Source organism: Phocoena sinus, chromosome 19 (assembly GCF_008692025.1).
Source record: "Phocoena sinus isolate mPhoSin1 chromosome 19, mPhoSin1.pri, whole genome shotgun sequence".
Taxonomy (NCBI): domain Eukaryota; kingdom Metazoa; phylum Chordata; class Mammalia; order Artiodactyla; family Phocoenidae; genus Phocoena; species Phocoena sinus.
This window is the reverse complement of record NC_045781.1, coordinates 111218-124624: the sequence shown is the minus strand read 5'-3', so window position 1 is coordinate 124624 and position 13407 is coordinate 111218. Positions and strand designations below refer to the sequence as shown.

Sequence of the window (13407 nt, the reverse complement as noted above, 5' to 3'; positions counted from 1 at the left end):
CCAAGGACTACATTTCCCAGAGGGCTTCGCGGACAGGGCCGGGCTTGCGCACGTTCCACTTCCGGGCGCCGCACGTCGCCAAAGAGTTGCAGAAGTGTACTGTTACCTCCCCTTCACCTCCGTGCGCTGGCCTGTCGTGGGGAGGTGGGTGGTTGCTAGGGAAGGGAGGGAAGGGGCGGGGTGGGCACAAGGCACCGGAAGTAGTCCTTGGGACGGACGGAAGCTCGTGGTCCTGGGGCCCCAGGGTGGTTGGTCTTTGTTCCAGCACGGTGTTGTTTGACGCCGTCCGCGTGGCTTCCTGGGGCGGTGAGTCTGGGCGCGACGCGGTGGAGGCGTCGGAAAAGCCCGGGGTAGGGTGTGCAGCTGGCCAGAGGGCGGCAGGAGAAGGGGGGCGGGGGAACACCAGCTGCTTTCCGAGGATTCCGGCGAGTCCACGGGGAAGGGCGGCGCGTGCGCTGCTGGGACATGGAGTCCGGCGGGGCTGGGCCTGCACCGGAAGTGATTCTGGGCCGAGCTGGGCTCTCGCCACGCCTAGGGGGTCGTGCACGTGCACCCGCGCTAGTCCCTTTCTCGGCGGCATTCCTGGGCTTCTGTCCACCTTTCCACCCAGCTCCCCCTAAACTCACCTCCCCTGGAAAGTCTTCCTGGATTTCTGCAGCTCAGACCACCTCTTTGCTCCTGCTGCACCTGCGTGCGTCCCTCTATAAAGTGAGAGTGCGGGCGGGGTGGGGGGACGCTCCCCGCACAGGGGGATTAAATCCAGATCCTTCCCTGGCCGAAGCCTGTGCAAGTTCGCCCAGGCCACACAGCCTTCGCATTTGCTGATTCCGCTACGTAGACCGTCCTCCACTCTAGCTGTCATCTCAGGGTACTTGGGGGTGAGAGCCGGGGGTTGGGGGCCGTTGGATGGGGCGGCCTGGTTCAGGGGACCCCTGACCAATGCTTTAAAGACGTGCATTGGCATTGAAAATGATCTGTGTTCTTTTTTCTTAAATATTTATTTATTTTTCTTTTTGGCTGTGTCGGGTCTCAGTTGCGGCACGCGGGATCTTCATTGCGGCGCGTGGGCTTCTCGTTGCGCGCGGGCTTCTCTCTAGTTGCGGCTCGCATGCTCAGTAGTTGTGGCGCGCAGGCTTAATTGTCCCGCGGCATGTGGGTTCTTAGTTCCCGGACGGGGCATTGAACCCACACCCCTTGCATTGGAAGGCAGATTCTTAACCACTGGACCATCAGGGAAGAAGTCCCAATCTGTGTTCTTTTCTAAAGTTACAGTGGTAGCAAATGGCCGTTGGCAGAAAAATTCAGGTGCTCTGCAGACATTACAAAAGAAAAAGCAGATGTCCTCCCCCAGTTCCTTTCTCCAGAATTGCCAGCTGAGGCGTTGCTGGTTTTCAGGATCCTTTTCTGAACACTTGTAGCAGTAGCTCCTGTTTTTTGTTTTGAAATTTTAACATTAGCGGGATCATGTCAGTTGAGGACCACAGCTTACTTTCTTGTTTAGCACTGTAGCGTGGACGTCTCTCTCACTGTCCATTGTTGACCTTGACTAGTTGAGTTGGGCCGAGCCTCTCAGGCCCCATAGGATTGTGCCATGAGGAAAGGAAGTCCTTCCAGTGTAGGAACCAGCTCTTGCTCTCTCTGTGTGGCTGCACTGCAGCCGTCCCCACTACCATCTTGGCCTTCCAGCCTGTCCCCCACATCACTCTTTCTAGTGCCCCACAGACTGCATCCTTCACTTGCACAGAGCCTCCCTGGGCACGGACCCTCCCTGGGCACTGAGTCTCTGCTAGTTCCCGCCAGCACCTCTGCTTGGCTGCTGATGGGGTTCTCTCCACCACTGAGACACTGGACACGTCCACGCCCCATCCCCAGGAGCAGCCCTCCTACTGGCCCAGTCTGGCCTGAACTCCTGTAGGCTTCCCTGCAGGAAGCGCTCCCTCACTGTCCTAACCAGATTCCCAGTGTGAGGCATCCTCTTGAGGGCACAGATAGGGAGGTCGAGGCTGGAGGTGTCCCCCTGCCAGGTTGTCAGCTGGCCAGGTGTGGGGACAGTTTCCGCCACAGCAAGTGACCTTGCAGGCTGTGAGTCGGTGGAGGGGTGTGGGTGGTCCGTGGCCCTGATCGGGTGGGTGTGTGTCCCAGGAAGACGGTGTGTGTGGCCTGAGTGAAGGCAGAGAGGCCAGCTTCCCCAGGTTTCGCCATGGCAGCCGACCCAGCACCCATCGGTCAGGAAGAGCTCGTGATCATCAAGATGGAGGAGGATGAGGCCGCCCTGTGGGATCCTGAACCGTTCTTCAAGCCTCAGCCCCAAACCCTGTTGCCTGGGCTTGGTAGGGACCCCCGGCAGTGCTTCCGGAGCTTCCGCTATGAGGAGGCAGCAGGGCCCCGCGAGGCGCTGGCCCGGCTCCGGGAGCTGTGCCGCCAGTGGCTGCGGCCCGAGGTGCACTCCAAGGAGCAGATGCTGGAGCTGCTGGTGCTGGAGCAGTTCCTGGGCGTGCTGCCGCCCGACACCCGGGTCTGGGTGGAGTCCCAGTGCCCCGAGAGTGGCGAGGAGGCCGTGGCGCTCGTGGAGGACCTCGCTCAGATGTTGCAGGAGACTGGTGAGCCACGGGGGACTGGGCTTGGGGGCAGGGAAAGTGCAGGGGGACACAACTCATGACGCCGGGTCCTGAGTGCCTGCCCGCTCTGCCCAGGCCCTGTGTCCTCATCTCTGGGAAGAAGACTCAGAAGCTGTGACATGTTGGGAGACTTTTCTAGACTCTTAGCCTCCCAGAGGTGTGAGCCTGGGCTTGGCGTAGCATTTCCCCTGCTCAGGTGCACTGGCCTTCTTTCTCTTCCTTTTCTCCTTCCTGACAAAGTCACGGAGTGCGTGCCACGTGGCAGGCCCTGTGGGTCCAGCAGGGAAGGGAGAGAGGCAAGGTCCTTGGCCTGTTGGAGCTCAGTCTGGTTTGAGAGTTGGACAGTGAGACCTCCAATCACAAGTAGGGTGTCTTTCTTTCTCTAGAGGGGGTGGAGGCAAGAGGAGGTGGGCACAGAGGTCGGCCCGGCCAGGGGTGGCTTTGCAGTTCGTGCTGTGTGACGTCTTCACCTTGGACGTGTGCTTTCACACCTGTGAGGAGGTGACAGCCGTGCAGCAGGGAGGAGAGATGGTTGGTTACCGCCTCGGTCCGCCCTGGCATGTGTTTACTTATTTACTCACGTGTATTTGTGCAGTTCCTTTTGCCTGCTTGGCCCCTTGTATCGAGCGGTGGAAACCATAGCACTTAAACAAGCAAACAAAAACCCAGCTTTATTAGGCTCTAACCCACATAATCAAAAAATGGTACACTTAGTGGGTTTTAGTATAGTCACAGGTTTGTACAACCATCACCCATGTCTAATGTCATCACCTTCAAATAAACTCCGTGCCCGCCAGCAGCCACTCCCCATTCTTCCCTTTCCTAGTGCCTTGGCAGCCAGGAGCCTGCTTTGTGTCTCTGTACACTTTCTTATTCTGGACGTTTTACTAAATGGTATCATACATTTGCTGGAGTCATACGTGGCTCTTTACGATGGGCTTCTTTCATCGAGTGTAGTGTTTCCAGCGTTCATCCACGGTGTAGTACCTCCCTCATCTTTATGCCTAGTCATATTCCGTTGTGTGGTTATACCACATTCTGTTTATTCATTTATCTGTTATGGTTATTTGGGTTGTTTGTACCTTTTGGCTGTTGCGATTAATGCTGACGTGAACTTACGTATACTTTGTTCTCTTGGTTATATACCTAGAAGTGGAATTGCCGGATCACACGGTAACTCTGGCCTTTTGAGGAACTGCTAACACACCACTTGTTTTAAGAGAGGGGATTTAATGTAGAGAGCGTAACCTAGGCATTGAAGGAGTGAAAAAGTACAGAAAGAACTCTAAGGTGTCATGGCGGTAGGAACTGCAGGGAACTGTGTCCGCTCCGGGAAGAGGTCGGAATTATGACAGTTAGAGACTCAAAGGAGGGGCTGGGAGGTGGGGCTGCTGCTGGATGGTGCTGGGGTCTCCCAGGGGGACAGCATGCAGCTGGTTCTGCACATGTTGGGAAAACTGCAAACTGGATCTAGCTGCTGCTAAAGAAAACCTTGATAATGCACGACTGGTTTTCACCCAGGCATGAACGTGAGGGGCAGGTGAGACACCTTGTACGCATGGGTCCACAGTCCTCCCAGGGTGTCTGGCTGTCGTGCTGGGCTGCTCTCTGAGCCATGGGCAGCGTTTGTCGTCTTAGGGGCCTGTTCTTAGGGAACTGTGCCCGTTCCCAGCTTCCCACTGGACGGATGCTTAGGTGACGTGCACTATTAAAAGATTTTGCATCGTAAGAGTGTGGACGTCGGCAAAGCAGCCTGCTGGCACTGAGCGGACTCAGGCCTGGCGCTCTCGAGGATCCTCTGGGGCGTGCATGGTTATGTCCACTCAGCCCTGAAGCCGCATGGTCTCACGTTTACACGAAGACTCCTGCCTTTGCTCCGTACCCTTACCTGCTCTCAGCCTGTTGCTGGCTCCTTCGATGCCCCCACGTGGCAGAGGGTAGGGCCTGCCCCTGGCTTTCTCTGGGTGGTTTTGGAGATGACTGCTCTGATGCCATCAGGGAGACCAGAATGACGCCCCAAGCTCTTCCTTGGCTGTCACTGTTGCTGTGTGTTTGGGGGTCCCAAAGACCCCCCCCTTAGCCTCAAGTGATTTGCACAGAATTCAACAAGGCTGTTGTATACGTGGTTGTAGTTTATTACAGTGAAAGGATGCGGATTAAAGTCAGCGGTGGAAAAAGGTGCCTAGTCTGGGAGATACCAGGCATGAGATTCCGGGTGTCCTTTCCTGTGGGAGTCGTGTGGGTCGTGCTTAATTCCCACAGCAGTGATGTGCGACGACACACACAGGATGCTGCCACTGGGGGGCTCGCCTGCAGTGACGTCCAGGATTTTTACTGGGGGTCAGTCACCGAGTTATGGAACATGAGTGACCTTAGTTACTCAGCCTGAACTCCCGCCAGAGGTCAGACCTGTACAGTGTGGCCCAGGGTTACTACCACGTCACATTGTTAACATGAACTGTCTGTGTGACCCAAGAACTTAGGTAAACAAAGATGTTCTTATCAGGCAGAATCTTCCAGGCGCTTAGAGGTCTCCTCCCAGGAGCAGGTCAAGGGCCAGACTTTGGTTTGGAGTGTGGAGGGTTTGGACAGCTCAGGCCCGCTGAGTCAGCCCTTTACTGACCACCGAGCTGCAGCTGAAGGAAGCTTCTAATGACTGTTTCCTTGGTGTTTCAGTGACTTGGGTTTCAGGGGCCTTGGCTGTGTTCTTGAGGTACGTACGTGTGCGTGCATCGGAAGGGGCTGCCTGTCAGCCAGGGTACGGTGTTCTCTGTGAATCAGAGGGCAAGCGGTGTGTCATCTGGCTCAGGGTGTCTGGCCAGTAGGACATGTTGACCTCCGGATTGATTAATGGGCCTGGGTGCCTCACCCCTCTGTCCCCAGGGTGGGCCTGCAGACACTAACACTGCTCTTTCCCCTCAGCCCTGGCCCAGGCCCCTCCCGAGGACCAACGGTTTGGAGACCTGGCAGAGCCGGCCAAGCCCTTCACGGATGGAGCTCAGGTGAGCTGTGAGTCCTCCAAAGTCAGAGATGCCACATCCTGTGGGACCCGCCCGCCTCCCCCCCGCCCCCCGCCCTTCACCCCAGGCCGTACATTCCGCAGCTGTGCCCAGCCCCCACCCCCACCCCCCCTCGCCCTCAGGCTGGGCTCAGGACCTGCCCTTCACCCTCTCGCAGCTCCTGGGTCTGAGGATGGGGCCTCCCCAGGCTCACACCATTTGAATAGAGTACAGTAAGTCCCCTACACACAAACCTCCAAGTTACGAACTTTCAAAGATGCGAACGTGCGTTCGCATGTCCAATCACGTAAGTTAGTTCAGGTGTCTGGCGTACACTGTCATGTGCGTGCACCCTCTGCAAGTGGCTGTGCTTTTGTGTGCTTTACGGTACTGTATAGAGTACAGTAGTACAGTATCTTTATTTCAAGCCCAGGATGTCCGGAAGCAAGCGTAAAAGCAGCGGCGATGTAGCTGGTACTGCTAAGAAGCGCCACGCGATAACGATGGAAACAAAAGTGAAAATAATTGAGAGAGTGGAGCGAGGCGAAAAGATGGTAGACGTCGCTCATTCTTATAACCTGAATCGTTCAACCATCGGCTCGATCGTAAAGAACAAGGACAAGATCATGGAACACGTGAAGTCTGCTATGCCGATGACGTCGACAATAATAACAAAGAAGCGTGGAAAAGTGATGGAGGAGATGGAGAAGCTTCTCAGTGTGTGGATGCAGGATCAGCGTCAGCGTCGAGTCCCACTCAGCTTAATGCTGATTCAAGAGAAAGCTAAGAGCCTTTATGAAGACCTGAAGAAGAAACACGGCGAAGAATCAGAGGGCAAATCTTTTAATGCCAGCCGTAGCTGGGTTCACCGGTTCAAGGCTAGAGCCAAACTTCACAATGTAAAAGTAAGTGACAAGGCAGCGAGTACAGATACGATCGCTGCCCGGGAATTTCCTGAAACGCTTCGAGAAATTATTGATGAAGGCGCGTATTTACCCGAGCAGGTGTTTAATGTGGACGAGACAGGACTGTACTGGAAGAGGATGCCGGACCGAAGTTACATCAGTAAGGAGGAAAAGTTGATGCCGGGCTATAAAGCATCAAAGGACAGGCTCACGCTGTTGTTTGGTGGCAATGCCTCTGGTGATATGAAGCTGAAGCCTCTCTTAGTTTACCATTCAGAGAACCCAAGAGCCCTTAAAAACATAGCCAAGGGCTCTCTTCCTGTTGTGTGGAAGAGTAACCCCAAAGCCTGGGTTACACAGGCCATTTTCCAGGACTGGTTTTTCCACCACTTTATCCCGGAGGTAGAGAAATACTGCTTGGAGAAGGACGTCCCATTCAACATTCTTTTGCTGCTCGACAATGCTCCGGGCCACCCCCCATTCATGGACGACTTTCATCCCAACGTCAAAGTAGTGCACCTGCCACTGAATACTACGGCGCTCATCCAACCTATGGACCAGGGAGTTATAGCAACTTTCAAGAAATATTACTTACGTCACACTTTTCGTCAGGCAGTAAAGGCGAGTGACGAATCAGGAACAACCTTGCGGCAATTTTGGAAGGACTATAACATCTACAAGGCCATAAAAAACATTGACTTTGCCTGGAGTGAGGTTACGGCCGTCACCATGAACGGGGTTTGGAAGAACCTTTGCCCGAAGTTTGTTCACGATTTTCGTGGATTTGAGAAGATGGATGAGGAGTCCAAAGAGGTCTTCAGCAACTTAGTGACCCTCAGCGAGAAGCTGGAGCTAGATCTGCAAGAGGACGACTTCATCGAACTCCTTGCTGTGCAGCACGAGGAGCTCACTAATGAAGACCTGATGGAACTGGAGGCCCAGAGAAAGGACGAAGAGGGACAGGAGGAAGAAGAAGCAACTGAAGAACCGAAGAGATTCACGACGCAGGAAATGGCAAGGGGGTTTGCTTTATTCGAGGAGGCGCTGTTAGTGTTTGAGGCACAGGACCCGAATGTAGAACGGTACACGAAGGTTGCAGCAGCCGTTCAGAATGCAATCCAGTGCTACCGTGTCATCTATGACGAGAAAAAAAGAGCTACTACCCAGACATCACTGGATCGTTTTTACAAGAGGGTAGATAGAATTAAATCCAGCAAGGAACCAGAACCTGTGCCATCCACGTCAGGCGTGAGTGAAATTGCAACTTGCCCTCCGTCTCCTACTGCTGACGACCCTTCAGCCCTACCGTCTCCCACCTCCTCTTCCTCCTCCAGTCAGTAACTCTTCCTGCCTGTTCCCTCGATGCCAGCCCTGGATGCCAGCCGTTGGACTGTACTACGGTACTTTTCAAGGTCCTGTACTGTAAGATTAAAAAGGTTTTCTTTATTTTTTGTGTTTGTTTGTTATTTATGTATTATTCGTGTGAAAAGTATTATAAACCTATTCCAGTACAGTACTGTATAGCCGATTGTGTAAGTTGGGTACCTAGGCTAACGTCGTTGGACTTACGAACACATTGGACTTACAGACGTGCTCTCAGAACGGAACTCGTTCATACGTAGGGGACTTACTGTAGTTGTAGTCTCTCTTGCACAGAGATAGAAATACAGCAGTCGTTACTTATCCTCCCATTTTAAAGAAAAATTGTAAATGTATATAAAACACGTATATGCATTATAAAGTAATTCAGACCTTAAGAGAAGCACATAACGTTGAAACCCCACAGCCAGTCTTCCTCTCTGGAGATGGCCACTGCCACCCATCGTACACCCTTCCTCTTTCCTGTACACACGGCAGTTCACACACATGGGCGTGTGTATGAACGGGGCACACAGACGTTTCCAAAGGAAGCCCCATTAACGCTCTGCACCTCACTGATTTCACTTGGTCTTGTGTTGAGGTCCCTTCCAGTGGCACAGGCAGCTCCAGCCTTCCTTTTTAGTGGCTCTCTTGGAGTCATGTGCCCAGTCCCGCTAGGGAATGTGGGCTGCTGTTGGTTTCTCATCCCGGAACACACACCCTCATCTTGGCTGCTGCCCCTCTGGCTCTTCTGCCCCTGGGCCTGCCTGTCCTCTGGATGGCCTCAAGACACAGGGACCAAAGCTTATCTCTGTGTCACGGGGTGCCTGCATGTCTTTGATCCTGGTGGGTAACCCAGGGGGCTTCCCCAGGAGGACAGAGGGACTTGCTCACACATGGGAAGGAGGGCAGACCAGCCAAGGAGCATGGCTGGGGTCTCCTGCCAGGTGAGGGGGGAGAGTGGGCCACGCCCTGGCCTTTCCCACCCTTGACTGCCATCCCTGGTCTTCCTGAGACACTGCGAGGCCTGGGAACGCCTGCGGTGGCCCTGCGTAGATCTGCCCAAGTCCGGCTCAGCCGGTGTCCTGCCGGCAACTCTCAGAGAACACCCAGGGCTGCTTTACTGTCAAACTCCCATCGTCAGTCGAGAGTGTAGAGCTGGGCTCTGAGAGATGCTCCTGGAAGAAACAAGGTGCTCGGCCCACCCCCCTGTGGAAGGACACTGGGAAATGGGTCTCCTTGGCCACCTCGGGGCCCCAAGGCTGGAGGCAGGCCTGCCCCTCGCCGGGTTCTCCAGGAGCGCGTCTGGATAATTGAACCCTGCACAAGTATTTCCTCCATTAAAAAAACCAAAAACAGGGACTCCCCTGGTGGTCCAGTGGTTAGGGCTCCACTCTTCCACGGCAGGGGGCACGGGTCCGATCCCTGGCTGGAGAACTAAGATCCCCCATGCCGCGCGGCTTGGCCAAACCAACCAAAAAATCAAAACAACACACAAAACGAAAACCTTGAGTCCTGACACCCTTAATCAATGACATTGCTCAAGGTCTTGCGAGCTCGGGGCCATGAAGCGTGTTGGCTCCATGGACAGCTCGTTCCTCTGCTTTCCCGGGTCGCCACCAAGCTCTGAGCTGAGGTTTATACACTGTGGCTGCCCGTTCCTGGGCCCGGCTACGACGTGCTGGTAATTTCTGGGTTCTATATTTGGTCTGACATCAGTTTGTGGTGTATTACGCCACCCTGGATGCTTCAGGAGGCCGGCGAGTAGGTGACTGGGGAGGTGGTGTCAGCGGGGGGCTCCCTCGGAAAGTGGTAGAGGGTTTTCAGAGGCTTGCTGCAATCCTGGGGGTGAAGTTTATTTAGTCCACGGGGCCAGAACTCATCGAGTGGCCGGATGTGGCCCCGAATCTCCCACCTAAAGAGAGAGACCAGTCAGTGACCTCTAAGGGTTTTACCCAGGCCCGTCGGCACTTCCCACCGGTAAACGTTGTCTCCCCATTTTACAGCGGGTCAGGGCTGGGGCGGCAGCGGCCCTGAAATCAGCGGGCTCAGGGCGGGAACGTAAATATTCTGTTGTGGTGTCCGGAGAGAGTGATGCGGGCCCGAAGCCCCCCCTGAAGAGGCCGCCGAGGGCGGGCCAGCGCCGAAGTGCCAAGCGGGACCGAAAGGCCATCAACCTGCAGGTGAAGCTGGAGGTACTGCGGCGCTTCGAAGCCGGAGAGAAGCTCAGCCGAATCGGGAGGGCACTGGGTCTCTCCACCTCCACTGTGGCCACCATTCGTGACAACAAGGACAAGATCCGAGCGAGTTCCCAGGCGGCCACCCCGCACGCGGCCTGTAAGCTGACGCGCAGCCGCAGCCTGGTGATGGAGAACATGGAGCGGCTGCTGAGCGTGTGGATCGAGGACCAGAACCGGCGTGACGTGCCGGTCAGCGTGGTGCTCGTCCAGGAGAAGGCCCGCAGCCTGTTTGAGGAGCTCAAGCGGGCGCAGGGTGAGGGCTCCGAGGCTGAGACTTTCGGCGCCAGCCGCGGCTGGTTCGCGCGCTTCAAGGCGCGGCACGGGCTGCGCAGCCTCGGGGCCGGAGGCGAGGCGGCGCGCGCAGACGCAGAGGCCGCGCGCAGGTATCCGGCGCTGCTGCGGAGGGTGATCCAGGAGGGCGGCTACACGGCCCGGCAGGTGTTCAAGGTGGACGAGACCCGGCTCTTCTGGAGGCGGCTGCCGGGCAGGACGGGCCCTTCCATGGCGGAGAAGCCAGGCCCCGGGTTCACAGCCGCCCAGGATCTCCTGACCCTGCTGCTCGGCAGCAACGCCGCCGGCGACTTCAAGCTGAAGCCGCTGCTGGTGTACCCCTCAGAGAACCCGCGCGCCCTCCGGGGCTTCTCCAAGCCCAACCTGCCCGTGCTGTGGCGCTCGCACAGGAAGGCCTGGGTCACTGTGAGCCTCTTCCAGGAGTGGTTCGTGCACTTCTTCTGCCCCGCTGTGGAGAGGTACTGCGCCCGGCACGGGCTCCCGTATAAAGCTCTGCTCGTCCTGGACAGCACTCCCGGCCGCCCAGGGAACCTGGACGACCTCTCCGACCACGTGCGCGTGGAGTACCTGCCCAAGGACACCACGGCCCTCATCCAGCCCACGACCCAGGACGTGGTCGCCACGTTCAAGGCCTGCTACCTGCGGAGGGTCTTCCGCCTCTTGGCGGCGAGGGCGGGAGGCGCCGGCGAGCGGTCAGCGGCCTCGGACTTCTGGCGGGACTATAGCATCCTGGACGCTGTGCACAACATCTTCGAGTCCTGGGAGGAGGTTCCGCCCGCGACGTTGAACCGGGGTTGGAGGAAGCTGTGGCCCGAGTGCCTCCAGCACGACGCCGGCCCCCGACCCGGGGAGGCCCTCCCGGAGATCAGGCGGGACGTCGTGGCGCTGGCGCACGGCTTGGGTTTCGGGGAGGTGGCAGAGGCGGATGTGGCTGAGCTGCTGCAGAGCCAGGGCGCAGACCTGTCCAACGAGGAGCTGGTGGGGCTGGAGCAGGAGCTGGCAGCCGGGGAGGAGGGCGAGGACAGCTCGACGGCTTCCCGCCAGCTCACGGCCAGGCACCTGGCCAAGGCCCTAGCACATTTCGATGCTGGCCTGCAGATCGTCAGGGACAACGATCCCAACCTGGAGCGCAGCCTCCGCGTCTGCCGGGGCGTGAACAACGTGATCAGCTGCTATCGGGAGCTCTTCAAGGAGAAGAGGGGCCCCAAATAGTGTGTGTTGAGGGGGAGGGGGTGTTGGGAGTTCTGAGGCCTCCGGACTTTGTTGGGGAGAGGGGGTCCTCCCTCCCCATCTTTCACATGGAAGTGACACTGGTCTGCATGTTTCCATTTCATTATATTAATCCCTCAAATGTTTTTCTGTCAGCAAATAATTTAGTGTCTCAAGTGAACTTCTCAAATATATGGTTTTAGAAGCCTTGATGAATTCTCAAGTGCGTTTATTGCATCCTGGGCCCTTTTGGAGCAGTGCATCCTCGGTTTCCTAGTGGAAGCCCATGAGGAAGCCGGGATCACTGGGTAGCACCCCTGGCACGGTATTCCTGCCACCTTGCTCGCTGCGCTGAGCTCTTCCTGTATTCAGAGCTGGGGCTCACGGAGTTGAGAGGGGTTCAGAGAGGGGTTCTGCTTGTTTTATGGCCCGCTCACCCTTCAGCTGGGCTTCAGGACCTGCAGGCGGCAAAGGCTGACCCCGGATGAGCACCCAAAGAGACTCAGGGATCCAGAGAGTGGGCCTGGGTGGGAGGAGTGTCCGGCCACACACCTCCCATCTCTGTTCTCCCGGGACACTGGATGCGTCTTGTCGTCTTGTTCTGTCCTCTGAAATGATGCTGTGCCCCTGCTGACTGGCCGGGGGGAGGGGGGGCGGGAGGAGAGACTACAGCCCGTTGTGGGTGAGCTGGTGAGGCAGCACGTTCGCCAGGCTCCCCGGCCCCGGCGTGGGCGTCCTCACGGCTGCAGGCCCGGCTGCAGGCCTGCTGCTAACTCTCCCTCTCTTCTTGTCTCTCTCCTCTGCTGCTCCCTCTCTCCACCAGTTTCCGTTTGACTCCTGCCATGCCCCTTTGACTCTTCTTCCCGTGGACACGGGCTCATTCCAGGCAGTGGTGGCATTTGGAGACAAGGCCCCGGATGCCATGTGGGAAGACTGGGAGGCACACGATGCCCCACAGAAGGAGGGGTAAGGATGTGGGTTTTGGGGTAGGGTTGGCCTTACTGCAGGACGCACGGGTCCTCAGGTGAGTGGTCCCTGTCTCCAGCCAAGGGGCCCTGTTAGAGGAAGCCTTCCCTGAGCCTGCCTGCCTTCTGCAGGAGGTGGGGGGCAGGGGGGTGGGCGGGCTAGCCCGGGAGATTGGCTGGGGGCTAAATTTGGCCTGAAGGTTTTTCTGGGGAGCCCAGGTGCCCTCACATCTCCCATCTGCTGTCCATACACCCCGGTGTACACCTGACCGAGGTATGCCCAGAGCCGACCTCTGATCCCATGCACAAAGCAACACTCCCTGCCGGCTGGACCTCTTGCATCCGCCCCAACTCTTGGGCCATCGTGGGTACCCGTAGCTCTAGGCTCTCCTGGGGGTGGCCACTGTGGGTGTACCTGACCAGGGATGCTGGTCAGCTCCTGCTTGGCTATCTGCACCATTCAGTGTAGGATCAGAGCCAGAGGAGAGGCTGACTTTAAAGGACACTTCTGGGCATATTAATCACGTTAAGGCTGTACACGGGTCTTCTCTTCCTGGCTGGGGTCTGGCTGGACACGGGGTGTTTTCCAGCGGTGCTGGGCGCGGAACCGGGCCCCGCGCGCTGGGGCCGGAGCGGGACCCAGTCCCCGGGCGCTGGGGGCGGAGCCGGGCCCCGGGCGCTGGGGCCGGAGCGGGACCCAGTCCCCGGGCGCTGGGGGCGGAGCCGGGCCCCGGGCGCTGGGGGCGGAGCCGGGCTCCGGGCGCGGAGCCGGGCCCCGAGCGCTGGGGGCGGAGCCGGGCTCCGGGCCGCTGGGGGCCCTT

The 13407-nt window shown here is 57.4% G+C and overlaps 1 protein-coding gene across 8 annotated transcripts; it reads left to right on the top strand.

Annotated features, from left to right (window-relative positions):
* Positions 1–72: 72 nt before the first annotated feature.
* On the top strand, positions 73–11783 carry LOC116744155 (tigger transposable element-derived protein 1-like). Of its 8 annotated transcripts, none has more exons than XM_032613519.1 (4): positions 73–144; positions 2143–2600; positions 5541–5620; positions 6031–7968. In XM_032613519.1, the coding sequence occupies exons 2-4, from the start codon at positions 2201–2203 to the stop codon at positions 7861–7863; spliced, it is 2313 nt and encodes a 770-aa protein (XP_032469410.1). In that variant the 5' UTR covers positions 73–144; positions 2143–2200; the 3' UTR covers positions 7864–7968. The 8 variants fall into 8 exon arrangements, with proteins under 8 accessions (XP_032469410.1, XP_032469411.1, XP_032469408.1 ...); XM_032613520.1 differs by lacking the exon at positions 73–144 and adding an exon at positions 189–306 and having other exon boundaries at positions 6046–7968; XM_032613517.1 differs by lacking the exon at positions 73–144 and adding an exon at positions 191–306.
* Positions 11784–13407: the final 1624 nt, after the last annotated feature.

What these genes read in the sequence shown, in the direction of transcription:
- LOC116744155 (XM_032613519.1), top strand. Translation starts at nt 2,201, where the DNA reads ATGGCAGCCGACCCAGCACCCATCGGTCAGGAAGAGCTCGTGATCATC. An exon ending in TCAGATGTTGCAGGAGACTG is followed by an intron (nt 2,601 to 5,540) that starts GTGAGCCACGGG and finishes CTTTCCCCTCAG; the next exon opens with CCCTGGCCCAGGCCCCTCCC. An exon ending in CCTTCACGGATGGAGCTCAG is followed by an intron (nt 5,621 to 6,030) that starts GTGAGCTGTGAG and finishes ACAGTAGTACAG; the next exon opens with TATCTTTATTTCAAGCCCAG.